Here is a 27,514-nt window from a genome sequence, read left to right on the forward strand (position 1 = left end):
GGGGGGTTAGGGGGGGGGATTCTCTAGAGGAGAACCAAGTTGCCCCGGGTGGTCCAAGTTACCCACGTCCGGGCGGTGACCACCAAACTCCGCCTGGGCAGCAAGCCTAAGTCTTTCCTCCACGTTTCACTCAGATGCGGCGCTGTCCGTCTTCCGAGTAACCCCATAACCTCCCAGGCACGAAGGCCTCTCTCCGCTCCATCCTCACATCCCTTCTCTCCATCCTCGGGAAGATCCGGTCCTCTCTTCAGCACTTCAGAAAGCTCCTGCGGCGCCCTTCCCTGCGCAAGCCCTTCCCCAGACCCCCCGAAGGGGAGGCTCCTTCCCACGGTCCCCCCAGAAGCGCGGGCCCAGCCCCGTCCTCCCTCGTTCAACTTGTCTTTTGAAGACCGCGGGCCGCCGCCTCCAGCCCTGCCCTCGGCCAGCGGGCAGCGGTGCCCGGGAGACTGCGCGACCCCGGCTCGAAGCGCAGCCGCCCCAACCCCTTCCCCAGGGCCTCGGTGGGTCCCGGGCCGGGGAGCCCCGCCCGCTGTGAGCGCACAAAGCTCGCGGCCGCCTGAACCCTGGGCCTCGCCGCGTTCGGCCGCTGGATCGCGACTCCCCCGGGGACCCCCGACCGGAGCCGCTCGGCGCGCTGCGCTCCGGCCGCCGGGTGCGCAGAGGACGCGCCGCAGCGCCAGCCTCGCGGCTGCGCTGGTTAGGTAGCTGGGGGGACCGGAAGGATGGCGAGGAAGTAGGAGAGGGTTTCCTGAGATGAAAGATTACTTCCGTCCGGGCTCTGGCCTCTCTCTGGAGCCAGCTCGTTGGGGGTTGGGGAGCGGGGTGCCCGGGGCTCGGGGGCCGCGCCTTGCCACCTGCAGCGCCCGGGGCGGGCGGGACGAGCTCGGCCCGGTCGGGGGGCTCACGCGGGGGGCATCCTTGCAGGTGGGAGTCGAGAGCGTTTCCTGGCGCCCGAGCCATGGTGGCCAAACAGCGGATCCGGATGGCCAACGAGAAGCACAGCAAAAACATCACCCAGAGGGGGAACGTAGCCAAAACCCTGGTAAGGCGGGGGCGGCGTGGACCGAGAGGCGCGGGCCGGGCCGGGGCGGGGCGGGGCGGGCGTAGGGCTGCGGGCTCCGGGCTGCCCCCCACCCCGCCTCCTCCGCGCCCGGGGCCGTCCCTCCCGCGGGGTCCAGCACTCAGGGACGCTGAGGAATGGGCTCCGCCACGGCCGGGGCGCGCACTTGGCCTCGCGTGGGCGGAGAGGGCCCTGGTTGGCCGTGGCCCCTCTGGGAGTGGCTGCCACGGAGGCGCAGAAGGGCCTCCCGAACTGAGTCTTTGTCTCTGGGAAAGATCAAAGTCACATCCTTAAGGGAAGAGTTAAGCCCACTGCTTGACACAAGGGACAGGAACCTAGTAGATGCGAGATCGTTTGTTGAATGAATGAATGAATGAATGGGTAAAGGGAGGCCGTTTGCCATCTCTCCCTCCTAGGCTTCACCCCTGCCCGCCCTCCCCAACACACACACCCTGGTAAGGTTTTCTTTCCTGCGTTTTGTAATGCTCTCCTTGTGTACACTGGGAATTCAAAGTGTGATTCAACCTGAATTTCCTTCCATCTTCCTTCTTTGCCTTTTCTCCAGGGGCTTGTAGGCCAAATTCTAAAAGCAGCATTCCTCTTATTCATTCTGTGAATTCAGGTTCGTGTTGATAATATGTTCCAGAATTTTAGAGCCTAGTTTATTGCCAGGCATTCTCCACCTCCAAAAGTGTAGGTTAAAGCTTTATAACAATGTTTAAGTAAAATCTGTGCCTTATGCACAGGGGGGTGTGTGTGTGTGTGTGTGTGTGTGTGTGTGTGTGTGTGTGTGTGTGTGTGTTGTTCATTTGTTTTCAGTAAAGCAAATGATCTTCAGCAGAAATTGCCAGGCCTGTATTTCTGGACATTCAGTGGCAGGCCTCAGATGAGCTGTTGGATGGTGTTTGTCTCCAAGTGCATGAGCAAAGACACTTGGAATCTATCAATATTATCTCAGACACTTCAGTGGAAGTTTAGCTGAAGCTTGGAGTTTGGCTGAAAGAGTCTTCTGACTTGATGAGGCGATTGCTTTTAGCCAAAGACACAATGCTGGTTTGATTCACTAAGCAAAAAGCTAGATTTGCAATCACTAGACTAGAATTCTTGCAGAACCAAGCAGTACTATGTCAGAGAAGCCTTAGGATCAAAGCTGGATCTTTATACACAGCTACAGGCTTACGTAGGCTTCCCTGGTGGCTCAGACAGTCAAGAGTCCGCCCACAATGTGGGAGATCCGGGTTTGGTCCCTGGGTTGGGAAGATCCCCTGGAGAAGGGCATGACAACCCACTCCAGTATTCTTGCCTGGAGAATCCCCATGGACAGAGGAGCCTGGCGGGCTACACATCATGGGGTCGAAAAGAGTCAGACACGACTGAAGCAACTAAGCGCAGCACAGCTACAGGCTTAAGTTGTGCTGGAAATTCCCTCATTTGGGAGCTAGATCACTGAGTAGTTGTTGGGCAGCAAAATGGCAACATGCCATTGAATTGGAACTATTTTTCATATAGATCTGTGTTTTTCTTATTTTTACTCAGGAAAAAAAATCTTACTGTCCAAATTGATGCTGAAAAACAATTTTTAAGGATATTAAAGCATTCAGGGTTTATATCCCTAGAAGATCAGGTCTTCCAAGGATATCATACAGGCTAGTTAATTTACTGAAAATTTCTAGCTGTGTGGCTCTTTTTAATAAACTAAAAAAAAAAAAATCAGACTTCACTTGTTAATTCTCTCCAGTTGACAACTTATCTGACTGCAAAAGTAACACCAAAACAGAAACTTTTTGCAGAGCTGTGTTATCCATTTGTTTTTGTTAGGTTGCTCAGTCAGGTCCACTTTTTCACAACCCCATGGACTGTATTCCCCCAGGCTCCTCTGTCCATGGAACTTCCCAGGCAAGAATACCGGAGAGGGTAATCATTCCCTTCTCCATGGGATCTTCCTGACCCAGGGATCAAAACCATATCTTCTTCATTGGCAAGCAGATTCTTTACCACTGAGCCACCAGGGAAGTCTGTGTTATCTGTTAGGCTTGGTAAAGTCAGCATCTGCCACCTTGAGCTTTTCAAGACCACTCGAGAACAGTTGGGACCTGAAAAAAAAAATAATGATTGTCTCCAAAGTAAGAAAAGACAATGAAACAGCTGGAGAAAAAAACTGTTTAAATATCTAAGAAATGTAGTCAACTTGACTGCAGTTCAACTCAATTCAACTTTCAGAAATATTTTCAAATAATGTTTAATGTGTGGTGCGAGTAGATTTTTAATAGGTTCTGATATAGAGTGGGCCCTACAAAAGTGCCTGGCGCCTACGAGGGTATTTAAATGGTCCTACTAACTTTGTAATGAAAGATTTCCAAACCAAGCCACAAGGTATGTTTATTTTCCCTTGGTTAGAAAAGCTTTTTTGGTTAACTTTATTGTACATGGATCATCATCCAAAAAGAAAAATGAAATTCTCTTTCAAAAAAACAAAACAAAATGAAACACTTTAAATCCTAAATCTCATTTTCCTAATTACAGATCAAACATGATTATACTTAGAAAGAAGTAACTTGCAAGGGGTAACTGGTTCAGAATGAAATGCAGACACACAAACAGATTCTAAAGGAAAATCCAGACTAGTCATTTAGAAATAAACTCCTTTAATTGTACGCAGGTATTTCATTATTGGTGTACAACTATGGAGTGAATCAATATTGTTCTCCCAGATAACAGAGTAATGGGATGATCATTTCATAATTATACAGTAGTAACTTCTTCAGAATAAAGGGGCAATTTACATCTCAGAGTTCCCCTGCTGGTATCTTATCACAGGGAAATACATCCTCCAACAAAGTGAAAGTGTTAGTCGCTCAGTCGTGTCCAACTCTTGTGACCCCATGGACTGTAGCCCACCAGGCTCCTCTGTCCATGGGATTCTCCAGGCAAGAATGCTGGAGTGGTTGCCATTTCCTTCTCCAGGGGATCTTCTTGAGCCAGGGACTAAACTCGGGTCTCCTGTATTGCAGGCAGATTCTTTACTGTCTGAGCCTCCAGGGAGGCCCATTTTGGGGCCCACAGACTGTCAAACTCCTGCTGGAAATGAACCATGTCATTTGCAGGATTCTACTGCTTTTGTAAAAAAAAAAAAAAAAAAAAACACCTTTCCCAGCAGTAGACTCAGGCTTAGGTGAATTGTCCTGACAGATTTGCACTGGGCAATGTTTCCCAAAATGAAGTAACTCAAAGCTCTCAGAAAAGGATATATTGGGTTAGAGGGGTTTGTTTTCTTTCCCCCTGTGCTGCAAGTCATGTGGGATCCTAGTTCTGCTACCCAAGATCGAACCCATGTCCCTTGCACTGGCAGCATGGAGTCTTAAGAGCTGGACCACCAGGAATTCAAATCTAGAAAAACAGTATAGATGGACTTATTTGCAAAGCAGAAATAGAAACACATATAGAGAACAAACATATGGATACCAGTGGAAGAGAGGGGAATGGGATGGATTGGGAAATTGAGATTGATGCATACACACTACTGTGGGCTTCCCTGGTGACTCAGACAGTAAAGAATCTTCCTGCAATGCAGGAGACCTAGGTTTGATCCCTGGGTCGGGAAGATCCCCTGGAGGAGGGAATGGCAACCCACTCCAGTATTCTTGCCTGGAGAATCCCATGGACAGAGGAGCCCGACGCTACTGAGAGACTAATACTTTCACTTTCATGCATAAAATAGATAACTAACGAGAACAGGCTGTATAGCACAGGGAACTGGCAAGGAAATCCAAGGAAGAGGATACACACACACACACACACACACACACACACACGGTTGATTCACTTTGCTGTACAGCAGAAACTAACACAACATTGTAAAGCAACTGTACTCCAGTTTAAAAAAAAAAATATATATATATATATATATATATATATATAGGTATTATGACCAACCAAGTTGTTCTTGAGCTCTGAAAGTCCCGAAGTACTATTGATTCACTGTGAACTGTCATCAAAAAGATTTCTGTGTTATATGCTCCAAGCTCTGCATCCTGATAATTTGAGTGGAGTTTCCACAAAGGAAAAATAAAGGACTCCATTTGGTATCTGCCCTAGACCAATAATCTCATTTACAGGCTCCTGAATTCACTTGTTGACTTTGCTGGAGATAGAACTAAATGGATTTTTTAAAAAATATAGCATGAGTGGGATGACAGCAACAGACTTTGTTTCTGGTCAGCTGGGACAAGTGATTAGGAAGTTGGTGAATGGGGGAGGGGTAAATGTTACACTCTGTTCAAATAACTATTTATTTGCTCTCATATTGACTTAGTCTCAAGTGCCAAAGAATGACACAGTGAAAATGCTGATTAAAGAGTTATTCTGTGCAGTTGACTGATTTTGTCCTTGTTCTAGTCAAAAGAAACTGTCTATCCCCTTTCAGTGTGATTTGCCATCATACAAGTGTTGGTAGATACAAGTTTCTCAAAGTCAGAGAAGTGAGCTGTTTTAAACCTTAGTCAGATTCTATCTGCCCCTGACATTAATCTATACTTCTCTAGTAAGAGAAATCCTGGAATAACCCTATCACCAATTTGGAAGAATTAATAAAAGAGCCAATATCTTTTCTAGATCCTTCTTTAGGTGACCTACAGAGTAGTGAAAGTGAAAGTACAGCTCTTCGCAACTCTATGGGCTGTACCCCTCCAGGCTCCTCTGTCCGTGGGATTTCCCAGGCAAGAATACTAGAATGGGTAGCCATTCCCTTCTCCAAGGGATCTTCCTGAACCAGGGATTGAACCTGGGTCTCCTGCATTGCAGGTGGATTCTTTACCCCATCTGAGCCACCAGGGAAGCCCCTAGGTGACCTAAGATGTCATATTTAGTGAATCTTGCATGCTTATTCATTCTTTGATGAACATTTATCAAGCAACTACTATATTTAAGTTCTGGATCAGGCATTGGTATGCCCTGATACATGAAAGAGACACAGTGCCTGCCCTTGTGGGGCTTCCAGTCTAGTGGAGAGACAGACATTAAATAAAGCATCACAAGAATAAACATTGTCATACAAATCATGCTAAGTGCTATATAGAAAAAGTACTTGGTGATATAAGTGCCAAGTGAGCTCAACAGAAGTAGAAGAGAGAAGGTTCTCTAAGAATGGAACAAGTAAGCTGAGAACCAGAGAATTGTTGCCTTATCTATGATAAAAATAAGTTTGTTTTTTTTTTTAACCTCTGTTGACTACAGCCTATTTTTGGCTCACGCGAATGAGGAAATATTTACTGAGTTCTTTCTTTTTTTCACTCTACCTTCTCCCTTAGCATTTGAGAAATTCTCCACTTTCAGATGCCTCTCTCAGAAAATATTGGTTTTCCATTGATTGATTGGATTGTAAGGACCAAGCCCTACCAGCACACAGACCCAGAGGGGTTGCACAGGGACTTCCTGTTCTTTTGGTTTGAGATGAGCAAGAGGTTCGCAGGACTTATCTGTGTGGGAACCACAGGCCCCTTGTGCTTCCCAGAGAAGCAGAGATTTCTCCAAAGAGTCAGCTTCACTAAGGATTAGGAGATTTATTACAAAACGCTGCTCCTCTCACCTCCATACGTGGTTGCTGTCTACTGTTCCCCGGATTTGCACTGCAGTGACTTCCCAGGTTTTTAGCACTTAAAAATTTTTTCTTTTTTAAACCATTTTTTTATTTTGTAAAGAGTTCTCTTTATTTTTTTGGCCGCACCATGAGACACATGGACCTTAAGTCCCCAACCAGAGATAGACCCCTTTCTTCCCAGATGGCACAGTGGTAAAGAATCCACCTGCCAATGCAGGAGACACAGGAGACCTGGATTCTCTCCCTGAGTCGGGAAGATCCCCTGGAGGAGGAAATGGCAACCCGCTGCAGTGTTCTTGCCTGGACAATCCCATGGACAAAGGAGCCTGGTGGCTACAGTCCACGAGGTTGCAAAGAGTCAGACACGACTGAGTTTACAAGCACCCATGCTTTGAAGGGTAGAGTCTTACCCACTTGATCTTGGGGGAAGTCCTGGCGCTTGGAAAGTTTTGAGAATGGCTGTGCTTCGTGACCCAGCTTGGAAGCCACAGATGCAGGAATTCAAGGGGAGTCTGCTGGAGGCAAAACCCCTGGCTCTATAATGAGGCAAATCTAAACTTGAATCCCAGCTCTTGCTGAAGTTAACAAAGCCTGAGCCTCAGTTTCTCAGCTACAGAAGGGGGATAGTAAGACTGACTTCGTGTAGAGTTGTGAGTGCTGGAAATGGTAAATATCGGCTGCTTCCTAGAGTGCCTGGTATGAAGTGTGCTTTCAGCCAACAGAAACAATGATTAGTAATGGCATTTTTGGCTCCCAAATCACTGTAATGATTTATGTATTATACCTCATCTGTCTCCAGAATATTTAAGAACTACCAAGTTCATTGAGTTCAGTTCAGTTCAGTTCAGTCGCTCAGTCGTGTCCGACTCTTTGTGACCCCATGAATCGCAGCACTCCAGGCCTCCCTGTCCATCACCATCTCCCAGAGTTCACTCAGACTCACGTCCATTGAGTCCGTGATGCCATCCAGCCGTGTAAATAAGGTTGTTGACGAGTTTTTCCAAACCAGTCTTGATCCTTTAAATTGACTTTGTTCATCTGGTGAATAAAATCTGCTCACAATGTGGGCAATGCAGACTCAATCCCTGGGCCTGGCAGATCTCCTGGAGAAGGCAATGGCTACCCACCCCAGTATTCTTGCCTGGAGAATTCCATGGACAGAGGTGCCTGGCGGGCTACAGTCCATGGGATTGCAAAAGAGTTGGACATGACTGAGCAACTAACACTTTCCCTTTCATCTAGGTCTGCCCACTGGCATTAAGACTGGGTCTGTCTTGTTCACCGACGGGTCCCCAGCTGCTAGGACAGTGTCTAGCTGTACTCAGTAAATGTTTCTTGAATGAATGAACCTCATCTTACCTTCTCCCACTCACTTTCAGAGGCCGCAAGAAGAGAAATATCCTGTGGGACCATGGCTGTTGGCGCTGTTCGTTTTTGTTGTCTGCGGCTCAGGTATGGGTTTCTCCCTGTCCTTACTATCCCATGGTCTCCTCTGTCCCATAAAAACACATGTTTTATCCACAAGGTAAATATGCCAAAAATATATTGGTCTGGGATTCAAGTTAATCGCTGCCTGAAGCCTTCCTCTTAATGGGTTTTGATTTCATTTTCGTTCCAACAAACCAAATAGGAATAGAGACAGAACTGATATGTTATCAAATCATAATCATAAAGTGATTACACTGAGCAATTAAATTGGCTGGCTACACTTCAGAGTTCAGTTAAAGCTTTCTCTGAAGACCTGACCTAAAAAGGGGCATTTGGAACAGAAAGTGGAGCACCGATCTGCCTGAGATAAATTCACGTTCCAGAAAGAGAGAGAGGCCTTATGCCTTGAGAGAAGCTCTGCAGAGATTTGGGGGAGAACGGAACCTTGGACCTAAGCCTCACGGTACAATCACCTGATGCCGGAAGGTGGCAAGTTCAGAGAACAGTACTTATACTCACATTAGAACACATGCCTTCCCTGGTGGCTCAGCGGTAAAGAATCTGCCTATAATTCAGGAGACCCAGGTTCAGTCCCTGGGTGGGGAAGATCCTCTGGAGGAGAAAATGACAACTCACTCCAGTATTCTTACCTGGGAAATCCCATGGGCAGAGGAACCTAGTGGGCTAGTCTATGGGATCGCAAAGAATTTGACACTGCAAGCCTGCACGCACAAAGCTTCGTGAACATTTCTATTATAATTTCATTGTTGGTTATAAGCCATTTTTCTACAGAGTAGCCAGAAAGTCTGGAAGCATAGAAGAACATCTGTAATAAATGGCTTACTGATATTATGTGATAATGCACCATACGGTTAGTGACATTACATGATATATTCAGTGTGTTGCCCTGCGTTAGCAATGCATAGTTCAGAGCACTGGCGAAAAATTGCATTGAATACGGTGCACCGATGCAGCATTTCGCTCAGTGCCGCCTATACAGTCATCTGTGACACGTTGCCTCACATGATCTGCCTCTGATTCTCTCCCCAAAGCAAAACAAACCAAAAAAGGAAAAACACATGCTGTTAGCATGCCACAGAAAAAATCAAGAAGAAAAATCCATCTATATAAAAACTTATCTATGTTTTCAGGTTTTATAGTCAAACAAAGATTGAACCTTGAGCCTTTTATCTAATTATCTTTCTCTCCCAGCTTTATGGTTTCTTGAAAAAATATTATTCCTCCAAGTCACTGATAAAAGTCTAGCCTTGGAGAAGCCCACAGAATGTGATTAGAGACAAATCCCCTCAGGTTGATTTTGAACCTCTCAGCAAAACTCCTACAAGCAATCCCAGGAACTTGAGCGTCCCCAGTGTGCCTGGCACTGGGCAGGCTCTGGAAATAGAAACTCCTCCAGGAGGCAGCAGGCCGTGGGTAGGCAGATAAGGAAGCTGTCCGTTGTAGCCCAGGGGATGAGCACTGTGATAGCAGAGCGCTCAGAGGGCTTGGCAAGCGCGGATAAGGGACTGAGTCCATTCGGGCTGCTTTAGCAAAACACCGTGGACTGGGTGGCTTAGAAATGGCAAAATTTTATTGCTCATGGTTCAGGAGCCTGGAAGTCAGAATAGGGTACCAACATAGTCAGGTGAGGGCGCTTTGCCCAAACACAGACTTCTCCCTGTATCCTCACATGACATCTTCACACGGCAGATGAGGCTTGGGAGCTCAAGTGGGGTGTCCTTTACAAGAGCACTGATCCCATTTATGGGGCTTCCCTACTGCTCAGTGATAAGAACCCACCTGCCAAAGCAGGAGACCCAGGTTCGATCTCTAGGTCAGGTAGATCCCCTGGAGGAGGAAATGGCAACCCACTCCAGTGTTCTTGCCTGGGAAATCCCAAGGACAGAGGAGCCTGGAGGGCTGCAGTTCATGGAGGTCTCAAAAGAGTCAGACATGACTGAGAAACTAAATGAAACGACAAATCCCATTTATGAGACCTCCACCCTCAGGACCTAAGCACCTCCCCAGATCCCTACCTTCTACCTCCATCACATTGGGTACTAAGATTCCAACATGGGAATCGGATTGTGTAGCGGGGCTTCTAAATCATGCTGAGCAGAAGAGACATTTTCCCAGAGGAGCTGCCATTTGAGCTGAGTTTTGAAGGACAAACAGCCAGACAAAGGGAAGGTTAATCCGCATGAGGGAGCATCGTGTGACAAAGGCTTGGAGGCCTGAGATAATACACCAGGCTCAAGAATGGCCAAAGCCCAGTCACAGGGCTCTCTGAGAGTCGGTCACCATACAGCCTGTGTTGTTAGGAACTAAATAGATACAGAGCTGGGGTGGTTTTTTGTTTGTTTGTTTTGCTTTTTTTGTTTCAAGATACACAGTAACTGGAGCCCTTTCTGGCCTGTGCCCTTAGGTAGCATGTAGGGGGGTGTTCGTGCTTAGTTGCTCAGTCACTCCTGACTCTTGCGACTCCATGGATTGTAGCCCACCAGGCTCCTCTGTCCATGGGGTTCTCTAGGCGAGAATACTGGAGTGTGTTGCCATGCCCTCCTCCAGGGAATCTTCCTGACCCAGGGATTGAACCCAGGTCTCCTGCACTACAGGCCAGTTCTGTACCCAGTGAGCCATCAGGGAAGCTCATATAAGGGAGAGGGCAAGCCAATAGTCTGACTTATTTTTCTCCAACCCGTGCTAGTTTTCAATACCCATCCTTTTCAAAGGGATTAAAAACCTTCGTTAAACTACATCTTAGTTAACACTTTGCCAGGCTTATTGGTTCACATAGTAGGAACTGTATCTCCCCCTCCTGCCTGAGTACATTGTGATGTTTGCTGGCAATAATCTTTTGCAAACTTCCCAGTTTCCATTAGTTTTTTCAAGGATCAAGTACATTGTCTCTGCTGTCCTGTTTGTTGGTTTGTGCAGGGGCCTGAAATGGGAGCCTATAGGGCCTGGAGATTTGGACTTAAAATAGTTAACAGGACATACCACTCACGGCATGCCACATCCCCTGCCTGCATGCCTGGGGCTCTTCTAAGGATGCCTCTTTATTTTTTAAAATACTTTGGCCATGCCACATGGTAGGCCAGATCTTAGCTCCCCGGCCAGGGATCAAACCTATGCCCTGTGCATTGAAAGCACAGAGTCTTAACCACTGGACTGCCAGGGAAGTTCTTTTTTTTTTTTTTTTTTTAAATTTTTATTTATTTATTTGGCTGCTCTGGGTCTTAGTTGTAGCATGTGGGATCTAGCTCCCTGACCAGGGATCGAACCTGGGCCCCCTGCACTGGGAGCTCAGAGTCTTAGCCACTGAACCACCAGGGAATTCCCAGGGAAGTTCTATAAGGACACTTCTTTACCTCTTCCTAGTTAAGACCACTGGCTTCTATGGAAAGGCTAGACAGTGAACAGGGAGTTGGGTCATCTTAACTTCATTCTCTGTTAACATGCTGTTGTGATCCAAGCAAAGAACCTCATCCCTTTTTTAATCATAGCTAAAAATAATGTCCCTTTTAAATTTTTCTTTTCAAATTTCTTTTGCCAACTTTAGCTTTTTTTTTTTTTTTTTCCCCGCAAGCTTCATTTCAGGCCTAAGCGCTGTTCTCACAGAAATGTATCACTCTTCTCAATTCGTCCTTGGTGCTGTGCCGTTCCTTCTATCTCTGTCTGTGTCCTTTTCTAAACCAAACATGCCATGAGAAACACAATAGCTGCTTTAGCTCTGTCCCTCTTGCCGTCTCTCTGGGATTAGTCACGATTCGGTTCCTCTTGCAGCTCTCACTTTCCCTCCAAGTTCTTCACGTTCCAGAGTCACAAGCCATAGGCTCCTGCCTCTCTTTTTTCTCCTTGATTTTATTAGAGTTGATTTTACAACACTGTGTTAATTTCTGCCTCACAGCTAAGTGATTCCGTGATCTACCCACCTTTTCTCTACGTTTAAAAGAATTCGAGGGAGGGGACATATGTATACCTATGGCTGATTCATGTTGATGTATGGCAGAAACCAACACAACATCGTAAAGTAATTATCCTCCAATTAAAAATAAAATTAAATTTTAAAATAATGCAATTTCCTCAAATCTAGCCCTTCCCTTTATCATCAGTTCCTTGGTTTTATGTCATGAGCCATCTCAGTGCCTGGATGACTGAAGCCCGTCATCACTGCTCTCTCTCGCCTCTGTTCAGTTTTATGAAAGCAAAAGTGTTAGTCGCTCAGTCGTGTCCGACTCTTTGCTACCCCATGGACTGTAGCCCGCCAGGCTCCTCTGTCCACGGGGATTCTCCAGGCAAGAATACAGGAGTGGGTTGCTATGCCCTCCTCCAGGGGATCTTCCCAACCCAGAGGTCGAACTCGGGTCTCCTGCATTGCAGGCAGGTACTTTACCGTCTTTACCATACTTTACCCATTGTAGCGCAATGTAATAAAGACCCGCCACATCCCATGTCCTGCTGATCATCTGTGATGCACGCAGCAGCCCTCTCACCACTGCCTTGCCTGTCATGCTCACACAAAATACACTGGACTTTCCAGTGGGATTTCCATACCGCTGCAGACACGCCGCTTCCTGTCCCTGTCCAGCGGCTCCCTTTCCCGTGAACAGGATATACCGTAGGCCAACCTTAAGCTCCCTTTCACCAAGTCCCAGGGACGTTAAGGAGGTCATTCGCCCTCTCTGAGTTCGTATAATTAGTTATTCATATTTTGCAAAATTATTTTTGGCTACGCAGGCTCTTCATTGCGCGCACAGGCTTCTCTAGCTGTGGCGAGAGGACTCAGTAGTTTTGCGGGCTTAGTTGCCCCGAAGCATATGGGCTCCTGGTTCCTTGACCAAGTATCCACCCCAAGGGCCCTACATTAGAAGGCAAATTCTTAACCACTGGACCACCAGGGAAGTCCCTAGATTTTTATACAGAGAGGAAAAATGTGATCTGATTCTCTTATTTTCATGACCTTACTCTGATAATCCACTTTTCTGACTGATGGTTGGGCAAAGGGCTCTTTTTAGGAATAGTGTCACATAGAAAACAAACTTATGGCTACCAAAGGGGGGATGGGGGGAGGGGGAAGAGATAAATTAAGAATTAGGGATTAACAGATATTACTATACATAAAAGATGAACAACAAAGACCCACTGTATAGCATGGGAAACTATATTCAGCATCTTTATAAGAACATATAGTAGAAAAGAATCTGAAAAATTGTATATATATATGTTTGTATCCCTGAATCACTTTGCTATACGGCAGCCCACTCCAGTATTCTTGCTTGCCTGGAGAATCCCATGGACAGAGGAGCCTGGTGGGTGACAGCCCATAGGGTCACCAGGAGTCAGACAGGACTGAAGTGACTTACATACACACACATCTGTTTGTATCAATGAATCACTTTGCTGTACACCTGAAACGTTGTAAATCAACTGTACTTCAATTTAAAAAGTCACAGAAATACTGTCAGTGTACCAGGGTAAATCAATACTCAGGTCAGGCACATCATAAGCATTGCCTGTTTTATCTGTTTTCCTAGTATCTTCTGGGAAAGAATGAAGACTGGTAAAAATGTTGACACTTAAGTAAATGCTCGCTTGCTGGTCACCCTTACTCCATTTTATGTGGGAAAACAAGTTAACAAACCTCCGGGAGGTGCCGGGACCCCTCATCACGGGGAGTGACATGTCGCGGCACGCTCTTGACCCCTTCCTCCTCAGCTGCTTCCCTGTGGCCTTCCTCATTCTCCACACATGCCTTTCATGCCACCGGCGCTGGGCGCTGACAAGAGCCGGATGATGAGAAGGACGGGAGAGGACCCGGGGGAGTCAGGAGGCCACACAGCGCAGGCACTCAGAGAGACCCCTGGAGCCCAGGGGATGCCCACTCCTCACCAGGGAGGCCCCCGGGGTCCCGTCCAGCCCGGATCCATGGTTGTAACTAGTCAGAGGATGTTATCTAACACACCTCACTTCAGAGGAAGGAAATGTCCACTTTCCAGGATTGCAAAAGATCTCTCCGGCAAGACACTTCTTTGAAAACTGACCAGCTGGCCATAAAAGGATAAGAGGCTTCCGAGGGGAGGTTAGTTTGGGGTGCTGCCAGATGTGGGTTCAGAGCCTGGGTTCGCTAGGTATCCGCTGAAAACCGTTGGACCAGTTCCTCACTCTCTCTGTATTGATTTCCTTATGGATTAAACAGGGGTAGGAAGAGCCTTGCTGGAGGTTGTCCAGGCGCTGAACGGCTCCGGGGACGTACGTGCTGGCCCACAGCATGCTTGAAACCTGCAGCCTCAGCCACTGCCACCTCTGTCCCCATCACCCTCATGGGAAGTAGTGGTACCATGGATGGGACTTACATGCCAGGGGGGCTTACTCTCCCATCGTCCCCTACCCCCATCCTCCCAGGCTGTGCCTCTGCTTGGCAGACACAGCCACTCACAGTGGTCTGAACCTTCCAGAGAGCTGTAGACCTCACCTCTTCACTCCAAGGAGGAGGGGACGCTGTCTCGGTGATAACACTCCCAGTGTGTGAGACTTATGTTCCCACAAGAAAGCATCAGAGCCTTTCAGACAGACCCAGGCAGGAAAAAGGAACCACCCACAGGCAGGCCGAAATGAGTGCATAGGGGTTTGTACTTTGAAGTTGAATATCAGAAGTAACCGGTGAGTTTCATCCCTTTGCTTGTGTGTATGCTCACTCACTTAGTCGTGTCTGACTCTTTGCAATCCCGTGGACTATAGCCTGCCAGGCTCCACCATCCATGGGGATTTCCAGGCAGGAATACTGGAGTGGGTTGCCATTTCCTCCTCCAGGGGATCTTCCTGACCCTGGGTTTTTATTTTCTTAAAGCAACCGAAATACACCACTGTTTTGTTATTAAAAAAAAAAAAGTTTCCCTTGTAAGATACAAAAGCTTAGGGGAACAGCGTGTTCTAATGAGACACGGAATTGTCCACAGAGGCCATCTCAGGCCTGTGTCTTACTTGGTCAGGCTTAGTTTGGAAACTAGCCTTACTGTTGTTAATATTATATACCTTCCATCAGAAATCTATAACCTGTCTCTTAGTCACATCCCTCTTCTGAGTCCCTGCAGATGATTATTTCAAACAGGCCAGAAACTTTTCTTGTTCAGGTCTTGACCCAAAATTTTCCTGGGGCCTTTTTAACTGGGTTGCATTTGTCTTTGTTTGATTTCCTAGACCCTTAGATTGACATTGAAGTCCCAAGACTTTCAACACCCCTCTCTTAGAAACTCGGCTGTTTTATTCTCTCCCATTTTTATTAGAAAAAAAAAATTATCTTCCATTTCTGCAGGCTGGGGGTCCTCTTTCCAGATAAGCAGCTCATCCCGACTCTCAGTCCCCTGTTTTCAAAACCCTGCCTCTTTAGGGAACTGTCTGATAGCTTCTGTCTTTATCTTGAGACTCAGAGACAAGCGTGACCCGGAATGTCTGTCTGAGGCGGCAGAGATGCTGTCATACAGATACACCGAGCGCTATCTGCTCCAGACACTTGTCTGCGGGTGCTTCCCTGGACCATTGACGGAGTCCATACGCCGTTTGTGCCCACAGTTCTTGCCCCTGGGCTTCCCGCTCCCTTTTGTCTCGGGCTCTTTCAAGAACCTCGTGGAGGAGGGTTCTGAGCCACCCCCGGAGCTCTGTGGGGAGTGTGCTGCCGTGGGTCAGCAACGTCTGACCTGAACACAGCAGTGACGGCAGGGTGATCAGCCCTGACGTCTGTGTTACAGGGTTCACTGGACAACCATCTTCAGCAGTTTTACAGTAGTTTCTAGTGTACAAGTTCCACACATCTTTTGCTAAGTTTATGTCTAAACATCAACATTTATGTTTTTGACGCAATTGTACATGGAGTTGTTTGCTTGCTTGCTTGCTTGCTTTCTCTGGCTGCGTCTTAGTTGCGTCATTCGGGACCTTTCATTGTGCCGTGTGGGCTCGGCAGTCGTGGTGCACAGGCTTAGCTGCCCGTGTTCCCCCACCAGGGATCAAACCCGTGTCCCCTGCACTGCAAGGCAGACTCTCCACCACTGGACCACCAGGGAAGGCCCTGTCTTCAGCACCTTTTTACCCCTTTTCAGTCTTTTTTTTTTATATATGTAGGATCTTTCCATAAGCATTACTGTCTTCAGCATTTTTGACTGTCCTCTTGAACTAAAAGCTTCACCTGGACCTGGGAAAATGAGGTCTTTTTCCTCGCAGGCTAGCTGACCAGACAGTTGGGTAGTTCAGTCGGTGATTCCATGTTTCTTGGGACCCTGTGGTGTCGTTCACCTCTCCAGGGCCCTGGCATGTCCTTGAATGTGGGCAGGAAGCAGCAAGCTAAGAGCAGAGTCTGTCCTCTGCCCTCACTGAGCTTTCAGCCAGGTCTCTGGAGCCACCATTTTACCCCCATCGTGCTTACGACTCTCAGAAGGAAACTTACACACCAGCCAGCCCCGCTTCCTTCCCTCAGACTAATTCTCTCTCATCTGCCCCTCATTTCAATTTCATTTCTCTCTCTCTCTCTCTCTGGCTGAACCTGATACTCACTTCCTAATTAGAGATTATGCGCATTTTCGTGGTTCTTGAAGCCTGGGTTTTCTTGAAACTGATGAGTTTATATCCCCCATCAAAGGGAAACCTCCAGGGTAATAGGATTAACTAGTGACTTATTTCCTTCCTAATTTTCTATATTTTCCAATTTTGTCAATGAGCATCTATTACTTGTATAATCAGAAAAAAATAAGTGTATTTGGGGAACAAAATGTCTAGACTCTTGGTTTTAGCCTTTTCTTTCTTTCTGTTTTTTTTTTTTTTTTTAAGCAGTAGACCTCTTTGTTCAAATCTTAAAGGGAAACAAATGAAAGAAAAGCTCTTCTCACTGAGGCAGGATCTGCAGTGAGATCCTGTGTTATGTGTGTGTGTGTGCGTATGTGTTTATGTCTCTGTGTGTGTTTATGTCTGTGTCTGCGTATATTTGCACATGTCTGTATGTGTGTTCGTGTACATGTGCTTGTGTGTGTCTCTGTGTGTGTGCTTGTCTATGTGTGTTTATGTGTCTCTGTGTATTTGCATATATGTGTTTGTGTGTCTCTGTGGGTTTGTGTGTGTGTCTCTGTGTGTCTGTATGTGTCTGCCTGCTTTGTGTGTGTGTGTGTGTGCGTGTCTGACTGTGTGCATGTCTGTGTGTGTTTAGGGGATACCTCCTGTGTTGCTGGATATTCTGATTTTTTTTCATCCCCAGAGGGGAATGCACATCTGGACCCTCTTTGCCCATCAAATGGGGAATTATGTCTGGCCCAGCGCTGGCCTCTGTGATTACAGAGTTAATGCCTTTCCCACAGAGCCTGCACCATCAGTCGTGAGTAGCTGTGCTGTTTCTGGACAGGAACGTTCCCTTTGTCCGGCAGTTAACAGACTGTACTCTTCTCCTGTCTCCTGCAGGCACTCTGCCTGCTGGGGTGGAATGGAGTAGAGATAATGTATCACGGGCAGGACCGTTTTCTCAGGACACCCTATTCAGAACAGATAGGAAGAGTGATTCCCTGAGATGTTCTTGGCTGGGCTTGAAGTCTCCTGTCCTCCCAGCCTCGTTTCAGGGGGTCCAGCAGTCTCCCTTTATGGATATGCCTCTCCGTTTCTGGAAGGGCCAATTCCCCTTCCCTCGCTGGGACTGGTGGTTCTGTTAAGGATGGTGTGGACGAGCAAAAGGCCCAAGTCCCGCGTGTGCCAGCTCCAGGACCAGCCTCCTTGGGTTGAAAACATGGCTCTGCCATCTACTAACTCTGTGGCCTTGTCAGAGCTACTCACGTCTATACCCGCTCTAAGCCTCAGTTCTCCCACTGTTAAAAGCGATGATTCTATCTGAAAACTCCTAGGATCCTCATGAAAATGAATCCTGGGGATTATTAAATGAGGCCGTATGTGCACCGTGTTTAGTTGAGTCCTGGTGGTGGTTTTACAAATGCTTGTTGTTCCTGTCATTTTGATGATGCCCTTCGTCGTGCTGTGTCACCGTCTCTCAACACTCCTGGCAAGGTTCAAGCCAAGTTTCTGAATGTTTACAAGGAAAGAAAGGTAACGCTGTGACTCTGGTGAAGGTGAGAAGATTTGTAGTGGGGGAGCACAACTCTGTGATATTAGGGAAGTCAGGAGCCCCCGCTCCTACCTGGACAGGTAGAGCTCACGGTTCGCCAGCCAGAGGTCAGTGGTGTCATCTCTGCAGGGGCAGCTAGAGCTAGAGCCTCTTCTCTCCTTCCAGAAAGAACTCTTTGAAGACTAGCCCATGGGGTGAGCAGGATCTATTCATACAACTATTTTGACTACTGTTTCTTGAGCACTTACTATAATGCCAGGCCCTCCATTTATGGTTTCTTTTCATATCACACAGTGCCTACAAAGAAGCTTTGGTACTCATTTCTCCGAATCACAAAACAGGTCCATAGAGGAAATCAGCCAGCATCCCATAGCTAAAAAGAGAGCTAGTTCCCGAACCTAAACTCCAAACCCATCTGCTTTCATCACCCTACATCCTTTTCTCTTACCATTTCCCCTAAACGACCATGGAGGAAGTTTTCCACCAACTTCAAGCATTTAGCATATGACCAGGTATTGAAAAAAACTCCTGTTGAAACATCTCTTACTTTCCCTGCCAGAAAAGGTACACAGTGCAGAGTTCCATTTGGACAGACTGTCTGGGTTTGCTCCCCGGTGGGTAAAGCCCCGACCCAGCCATGGGCTGTTTCTTGACTGGGCCACCAGGCTTCTCTGTCACCTTGCTCTTTCCTGGACAGTTGCTTCAGGATAGATTTGAATTCACCATGTTTGCAGGTTGACCACATAAACACTGGCCTTTCCTGGAGACTGCCTGAACTATCTTGAAATTGTGATACCCAGAGGGTGTCACAGCCCCAAGACTGGAAAGTGGGATGTTTGAGGAGCTGAGCCGCCCCGGAGAACCCCTTCTGTTTCACCACAAAGGAAAGCTTGAGGACGTGCGTCTGCTCTGGAACTCCTGCCTCAGGATCTGAGAGGAACAGTCTGGAAAAAGATGTCTCATCACCCATTGGCTCCCTCAAGGTGATCTTCACACCCCCCTTGTCTATGCTTCCTTCTTGCCCATGCCCCTTGGGTCCTCTGGGTTTCTTTATGGGTTCCTTCTCAGAAGAATGCTTCTACTGTCTGCCATTTGACTCTAGAGAGCGAGCACCCCATTCTTTGCTAATCTGATCCCTTCTTCTAACATCATCCTCCCGCCCTCACCTGTCCCAGGCTTCCCTCTCTTTCCCTTCTTCTCCATCTCTTGAGAAGCCACTGGGAAATGGCATCTTGCCTTTGACCTTCTTTGTGCTGATTCTTTCAAAGAAAGAGCCACCTCACGATGTCTTGTCTTCTAACATTTCTGCTTGACTTTTGTGGAACCCATACTTTTCCTACCGGTGCTTTACTTTTCTAAATTTTTTAAATGAAAAAGAATAAAAGATGTGTGATTTCTAAAGCTGGCTTATCCTCCTAAAGGGGATTCCCTCTGGCCTCTCTGGATCCCGCTTCTCAGCAACTTCCTTGATATCTCTTGTTGTCAACCACTTACTTTCAATAAACATCATTTTTGGATGCCCCCGTTGTCTGGTAGGGTCCCAGCGTTCCGACAGTCTCCTAGGGGATCTACTTGTGTCATGCCTGTGTGCTTCGGCCACTTGCAGTTATCTGAGGTCAGACAGTCCCCAGGAGGCTAGTGCTTTGGACTGGCACAGCCCCCAACTTTAAGGAAGTTTATGTTCTTATGACTTGACTTCCCCTCAAGGACTAAGCTCTTGGACCAGTTGAATCTCAGGGTTGCCATATGATGCTGATTCTTTTGGTTGGCAGAGTAATCAACTGAAGTTTTTAAATGCATTTTCCTCTATGCTGTTCGCAATTTTTCATCTTTTGGTCCTTCAGTAAATTTGTACTGAGAACCTACTATGTTCCTGGTGCTGAGCTTAGACCCAGGGGTTGATCTGGCAACACAATCATCCCTGCTGTCCTAGAGCCTGTGGTCAAGTGGGGAAGAAGGATGAGTCAGTCAAATAATTATGCTGAAATGTGTAAAATTTCAGCCATGAATATGTTTGAAGGAAAGGCACGTGGGGCTTTGAAAGCATGTACAAGCAGACCTCAGAGATATTGCAGGTTTGGGTCCAGGCCACTGCAAGTAAAGTGAATATCTCAGTAAAGCAAGTCACATGAGTTTTTTGGTTTCCCAGTGCATATAAAAGTTATATTTGCACTGTACTATAGCTTAATAAGAATCCAATAACATTTTGTCTTTTTTAAAAAGTGTATATATGTTAATTTAAAAATGTTTTTTTTAATTGACGAAAAACACTAACCATCCTCGGAGCCTTTCTGCAAGCCACAATCTTTTCTGTAACAGTAATATCAAAGGTTACCGATCACAGATCACCATAGCCAGTATAATAATAATGAAAAAGTTTGAAATGTGAGAATTATCAAAATGTGACACAGAGGAAAGAAATGAGCAAATGCTGTTGGAAAAATGGCACCCTTAGACTTCAGCCATACTGGATTGCCACAATTTTTTTTTAAAAAAAAAGGCAATAAAACAAAGTATACCTGTGATGCAAAGGGATGGTGTGCGTTGGGTAAGTGGCTCTCCAGGCGTGGTCCCCGGACCATCAGCCTCAGCATCACCTAGGAACTTGTTAGAAATATACATTCCCAGTTCCCACCACAGACCCACTGGATTAGAAACTCTAGGGATGGGGTCCAGCACCTGTTTTCAGACACGTTCAGGACACTGTGATACACAAGTTAGAGAACTCTTGCTCCAGATGGTCAAAGTCAGCCTCTCTGAAGAAATAACTTTTGAATTATGAAAAAAAAACTAGGCAATAGGGTAGGATGGGGAAAGTATTTCAGATGGAAAGAATGGCATGTTTAGAAGTCCGATCGTGAGATCAGGGAGCTCCTGAAAACAGGAAGATGCGCCATAAAGGAGGAAGAGAGTGAAGAAGGTGGGTATTGACAAGACGCCCGGAGCCAGAAAATGCTCGTCATGAAGGCTTTGCAAAGGATTGGGCAATAGAGAGCTTCTGGAACCCTAGGAACCCAAGGATGCTGTGATCCCAGTTACTGGGCAATACAAAGCTTCTGGTATGCTAGGAACTCAAGGATGGCATTATCTCACTTATTTTTATCAGGAATAATTCTAGCTACAGTATGGAGAAAGGATTGAAGAGGAGCAAACCAGCTGGAGGTTGTCTCAGCAATCAGGGGAAAGATGATGGTAACTTGGACTAGGGTGGTTTCTGGAAGGATGAATGAAAGACGCAGAATCACAAGATTATTAGGTAATGCCCACAGGTCTCAGTCATCAACTAGACATGTCCAAGAATGACCCTGGTGCTTTGGGTTTACGTGCAAGATGGAGGGGGAGGATGCCAAGCTTGGCAGTGGGAAGAGGCCGTCAGGCGTTCCTCTTGAGTTCGATGAGCCTTTGAGCCATCTGTGTGCAGGTATCAATTAGACGGTGGAAGGCGTGGGTCTGGAGCTCCTAGGAGAGGTCAGGGCTGACAGCACATCTTGGTGAGTCATTGAAAGCTAAATGGCCATTGATGAGATCACCTGGGAGAAGGAATGTAATGAAGAGAGGAAAGCCAGAACACATAGTGGGGAGCTTCAGCATTCTTGTTGACTGGGCAGGAAGAGTCAGGATGACCCCCATACACCAGGTTTAGTGTAAAGAGTAGAGAGAAGGAAGAAGCCTGGAAACCCGGAGAATCGTGTCACAGAAGCCGAGGGAGAGCTCCCCCCAGGGAGCGCTCAGCAACGGTGAAGAGGGGTATACGGCCAGAGGCGGCTGAAGGATGCTTGTGGTTTAGGTGACTTGGAAGGCCATTTGTGGTTTCAGCAAGAGCTATTTCAATGGAGTTGAAGAGAGCAGAAGCAAGAGTGCAGTGGAATGAGAAATCGAAGGTAAGGAAATGGATAAAGTGAGGACTATAGACAGCTTTTTGGAAATGGTTGTGAAGAGGAGGGTATCTGTGGATGGGAGATGTAGAGTCAAGAGGATTGTCCTGGTTTGTTTGATTTTTGAGTTGCCAGTGCTTTTCGCATATTAAACCCTAAGGACTTCATTGAAAGGGAATAGTTGAATAAAAGAGATGGAGCCAGCTGAGGTTAACAAGAACCAGGGTCCTAAACAGATGGGAGAGCACGGAGGCGCTCGGATTCTGGAGTTCCTGCTCTGGCCTGGATTTTTCTAAACCTCTGTGGCCTTCCCAGGGCCGGATGCCCTGACCTCCAATGCCCGCCACCCCTCCCGTTCTTGGCATTCTCCTCCTGCTGACTCGCCTGCCCACAGCCCCTTTCCTGCAGCCCGCTCAACTGTTTTGTCTGCTTTGTTCACCCACTGTTAAGTTATTAACTTGTCAGGGTCTAGACTCCCCACTTCCTTTCCCACTTGGAACCCACTCTTGGCTACCTTCCCGTTCACCGCCTCGGAAAGTCAGCACTGGGGAAGCCTGGATTGCTCAGCGGGTTATTACTGGCGTGCACACAGAAGTACAGTTAATATAATTGGTATAAGATGGTAAAGCCTTTTTAAAGACCTTGATGCAACTGAAAAAACATCATAAAATACAACCATCTCTCCATTATCTTAACAGTGGAGGCAAATGCTGAACTTAAAGTAGACTTTATTCAAAGTAATTTCTCCAAGAGGCTTCAATTTTAAAGGGTCACCTGTAAACATATTAAAGACCATCAGAGTTTACATGTTAATTCATGGATTCAATAAGGGTCAAGAATGACCTTTCCTTAGTTTTTAAAGCAGACACAGAGATAGGTAAGTTTTAATAAAAGTGTTGCTACACTGAGGTAAGCAAACTTTGTCTAAGATTCTTAAGAGAAATTTGCAGCAGTTCCTTAAAAAGAATTCAGTGGTTTTATCATTACCCAGCACTTTTGAAATCATGGAATAACTTAAATGGGATCTGATGGACTAAGACACAGACTGCTTCCTAGTCACTGACCTACATATATACTGCTGATAACGATTTGTTGTCTAAGAATAAATCTCACAGAGAAACAACATTTTGGAGCATCTGTTATGAGCATCTTTTACTTACGTCATCATATTCATTCCTTGCAATTCTTTGGAGTACATATTATCTACAGTTTTATAAATTAGAGAAATCAGGGCTCAAAACTATTTTGTGAATTCCATAGATTCATACTCTGGCAGATGGTAAATAGCCCTTGAGCTCCGGTCTTCATGGGCATACCTAGAGAAGCCACAAGCATCATTGTAGTAATAGTAACTAGTAATTCCAATAGCTCCCATGCACCAAAACCTTGATATGTGAGGAGCCTCATCTATAGCATATGTTTAATCCCTATATTAATGCAGCAAGCAACATGGTCCTCATTTCACAGCAGAGGAGACGAGCGTGAAGAGGTTAAATTATTCATGCAGTCACACGGCTGGTCAGTGAAGAGCAGAGAGTCAATCTCAGTTCCCTCCGACCCTAACACTCTCTTCTAAAGTTAAGCCCATTTGTCCAAATTAGGGATATTTTCCGATCCCAAGAACAAAGCCTGAGGCATGGCGGATGTAAATATTTTTTCCCTAATGTGCTTGAATATACAGCTGCCTCCTAGGACTCCTATGTGAAGCCAGAACACAGAATGTTTATTTAATTTTTATTCCTTGTTAGCTTTGCTAGAGGAAGACGGAAACATCCGTATTCCAGCAAGCTTATACATTTGGGTGAGTACTTCCTCATCCATCTAGCAACTTCTCCTGTCAAAAGTCACCCCAAAATCAGAATAAGCCAAGAAAACCTCTGAGCACAGCCAGAGGTAAATATCATGACTTGTTGAATTAACTCCTTTATCTAGAAAAGAGTCCAACCTTCACATACAACCGATTGACTCTAGTTATACACGTAGTTCCAACAGTCTTTGTTTTTTACTTAGTCTGCAGCCCATAATAATAAGAAGAGGGCCCACTGCAGACTGGTGTAGTAACACCAGAGATGTGACCATGCACAAGAATCCTTGAGCCCAAATAACCACTGAGAAGCATAAAAGAGAGCCCAAGATGTATAGTTGACTGGAGGTGTTTGGGGATCAGATCCAACACTGCATCCGCTGTAACGGTATTACAGCAGAACCTAATCAGTTAGCACTTTGTATATGGTCACACTGAACATTCATGAAAACCTAATATTAAATCACGTTGGGTGTATATCCAATTTAGGAAAGTCATGATGATGTACACAGTGATTTTTTTTTTTTTTAGTTTATGAAAAACCATAAACTAAAGTCCTATACAGGGACTTCCCTGGCAGTCCAGTGGTTAAGACTATGCCTTCCATTGCAGGAGCTGTGGGTTCGATCCCCATTCGGGCAGCAGAGATCCCATGTGCCTCGTGGCCAAAAAACCAAAACATAAAATGGAAACAATACTTTAACAGATTCAATAAAGACTTTTAAAATAGTCCACATCAAAAACAAAAAAAATCGTGTAAAAAAAAAAAAAAAAAACCAACACCCAACTTCATTCGTACTTAATCTACCCTTCAAATCTAGCTGTCCAAGAAAGAGCCCCTGTGAATTATCTTTGGATCCCCAAACACAGTGCCCGGCCCATGGTATATGCTCACTAAAGTTAGATGATAAAATCAAACAGGTTGTTTTTTGAGGGTTCTGAGTCGCCTCTTTCACTCTGGTTACTTAGGATGCAGCATTCCTGGGTCTATTCCAGGAAGACTTTATGAAGGAGAGATGGGGTAAACCCCTGAAATGACCTCTGCTTGTTCTGTGTTTACAGATGATTACAGATGCTCCTCAAAAAAAAAAAAATCATTCCGTACATGTTCATTGCAGTTATCATCGTGATTGTCTTCACCACGATGAACCCATATTGTATATTTTACATCTGGGAAAGATGTGAAAGAGAAGTTGGACCTTCGTCTCCTGGGACACATTTAAACCCTTTCGACCAAACCAGACTGGGAACTATCCAATCAGCTCTAACCCAAATAAGGAGGGGATGGGCCCCAGGAATTGTTTGTTGGACATTCAGGCTATCCACCCCTTCGGTTTATCAGGAAGGAGCTCGTTCCACTTAGTGAGGACAGCGCCCTGAATAAATCAGTGTGGCTCTTGGTGTATTTCAAGTTGAATTTCAGAAAGTTCCAGGCCGCCTGAAGATGCATTTGTATAGAAAGGTTATCAGCAGCCGGGGGGCCCAGCTCTGCGTGTCTGCTCCCAGCACCTGGCCTTCCTTCCTGTTCAAGGGCAGCTTCTTTTCCAGGTCACAGCCCTTGGGAAGAGGCAGCGTCGATGACCTGTTAAACGAGCGCCCCGCCCGCACGCAAGCCCTGCTCCCCACTCCCCAGCAGCATCAGAACCTCCTGGGGACGGAGGGGGGGCGGGTGCAAATCTCTCAGCATCTGAGGGCTTGCTGGCCTCCACTCTCGGTAGAATTAGCAGGAGTTATCCATAAATCCCTGCGGCATCCATCAGCAGACAGAGCAAGACTGCCTTTTTAAAGAAGTTCACTGACCTCTTGTTAACTTAACTCCTTGTTAGGAAATCTCTAATCAGCTGTGTGCTAACAGGCCCAGGGCCCCGGGTCAGCAAAGCGGGGCTGGCGGTGGGGTTGGGTTTCCAGCTGTGTGCTGTCGGGTGTCTGAGCGACTGTTTTGTTTTCCTCGTCCAGCTATCTTCCAGATCATTCAGAGCATCAGAATGGGCATGTGAGCCGGCCCTGGGGGTTTGACACTGCCCCCTCCCGCTGGAGGGTGGAGGACCACTTCAGCTCTTAGCCGGGTATCTGTGGGAAGCCGACAAGTCACCCAGAAGAGGAAAAAACAAACAAACAAAGGCTCCCTCAGCTGTTCCCTGATCACTTCATCGTGGACGTCAGACCAAATTGCTTTCTCACAGGACATCTCGGTACATCCGTGTTCTTGAGCGGAAAGGACATTTTGCTTTGCAGTTGGCAAGATGGGGAGCTTTCTGGTGTCTGCAGCAGTGCTGTCTGTCTGGATTCGCCCTGGGTTTCACTAATGTCTGCATGTGGACCCCCCATGATCACTGCTTTACTTTCTATGGAGACAGTCTCTGCTCCATTGGGAATTGCTTTTACAAATAAATGTCTTTGTTCAACCTTATGTCCCGTGCATCTTCCAGTGAGAAAAGGTGTCAAGATAGCTCTGCAGGGGGATGGGTAGGGTGGGGGGACTTAATTATGTAATGGGGGAAAGTCAGGGAAATCTGTGGCCTTGGAACCAGGGCTAGATTTACCCACCCTCAAGGTCTACACCTGATAGGAAGGCCTGGGCAGTTCTTAAGGACTTTGTGTTTTCCACACATTTGACAATTTGCAGAGGGGATCTTTGGATCTGTCCCCTGGTTGGGACTTCTAATTTTGCCTAAAGAGGTCACAGATGCCCAGATCACCTGCAGGATAAAAGAGCCTTACCATGCAACTTTAAACAGGCCTTCGCTGGTTGTTTTTTTTTTTTTTTTTTAATTCCGTTTTTGCTTTCTTAGTTATTTATTTCATCCCTTAATAATTGGGTGTGTTAGTCACTTAGTCACTCTTTGCAACACCATGGACCGTAGCCCACCAGGCTCCTCTGTTCATGGAATTCTCCAGGCAAGAATACTGGAGTGGTTAAGCTATTCCCCTCTCCAGGGGATCTTCTGACCCAGGGATCAAATCAGGGTCTCCCACATTGCAGGCAGATTCTTTACCATCTGCACCATCAGAAAAACCCTAATAAGTGTGAGAGTTTTAAAAACAAAAATGGAGGAAACAGCCAGGACCTCTCATTACCACTTAAAGGGTCTTTGTTATAAGTGGCCCTTCGGAATAGAGGGCGGGGGCTTTTTGTCCACAAGAGTCCTTCACCCCAGACCTTTTAGTGATGTTCTTGAAAGCTTTCTTTTCTCCCATCTTCCGAGTTCCCCTCCTTCCTCTTTGTTTCCCACTGAGGAGAGGGTGTCAGGGCTGTTCTGAAATTAGCTGCTGCAGGGACAGGCTACCAATCTTGTGCCCACCTCCACCCCCACCCTAAGCCCCTCCAGAGCTGGAAAAAGACATTCTCCACCACTTGAGGGCTGTGCTTGGTAGGTGCTCTGCTAGCTGGCCCCTTCATTATCTGGGCTCTGTCTGGCCACCCTCTTCTTGGTGACTAAGATCAGTGTGAGATCAGACCCCATGGCTGCCTGCCAAGAAGCCGGCCGAAGGCCAGGGCCCTGTTGTAAGGGTTCCCTGGTCTGTGCTCCCATTTACACCCTCTCTGATTCCCATGGGGCCTAGACTTGATCTAAGAGGCTTCCTCCTCCCCGCCTTAATGCCAACAAAAGCACACCCATCAGACCATCGTGAAATCCGTGGCCGGTTCTGAGCTTTG

At 46.6% G+C, this 27,514-nt stretch overlaps 1 protein-coding gene across 2 annotated transcripts; it reads left to right on the forward strand.

Annotated features, from left to right (window-relative positions):
• Positions 1 to 407: 407 nt before the first annotated feature.
• Positions 408 to 26,266, forward strand: SERP2 (stress associated endoplasmic reticulum protein family member 2). 2 transcript variants are annotated; one of them, XM_027973536.3, is made up of 4 exons: positions 408 to 701; positions 925 to 1,042; positions 8,036 to 8,108; positions 25,813 to 26,266. In XM_027973536.3, exons 2-4 carry the CDS (start codon positions 959 to 961, stop codon positions 25,851 to 25,853), a joined length of 198 nt encoding a protein of 65 aa, XP_027829337.1. In that variant the 5' UTR covers positions 408 to 701; positions 925 to 958; the 3' UTR covers positions 25,854 to 26,266. The 2 variants fall into 2 exon arrangements, with proteins under 2 accessions (XP_027829337.1, XP_042110599.1); XM_042254665.2 differs by lacking the exons at positions 408 to 701; positions 25,813 to 26,266 and adding an exon at positions 18,912 to 19,159 and having other exon boundaries at positions 770 to 1,042.
• Positions 26,267 to 27,514: the final 1,248 nt, after the last annotated feature.

Source organism: Ovis aries, chromosome 10, assembly GCF_016772045.2.
Source record: "Ovis aries strain OAR_USU_Benz2616 breed Rambouillet chromosome 10, ARS-UI_Ramb_v3.0, whole genome shotgun sequence".
Classification (NCBI taxonomy): Eukaryota; Metazoa; Chordata; class Mammalia; order Artiodactyla; family Bovidae; genus Ovis; species Ovis aries.

Bases quoted from the DNA above. Each gene is read 5' to 3' on its own strand.
- SERP2 (XM_027973536.3), top strand. From the start codon at position 959: ATGGTGGCCAAACAGCGGATCCGGATGGCCAACGAGAAGCACAGCAAA. The intron at 1,043-8,035 runs GTAAGGCGGGGG...ACTCACTTTCAG, and splicing joins GGAACGTAGCCAAAACCCTG to AGGCCGCAAGAAGAGAAATA. The intron at 8,109-25,812 runs GTATGGGTTTCT...TTCCTCGTCCAG, and splicing joins TTTTGTTGTCTGCGGCTCAG to CTATCTTCCAGATCATTCAG.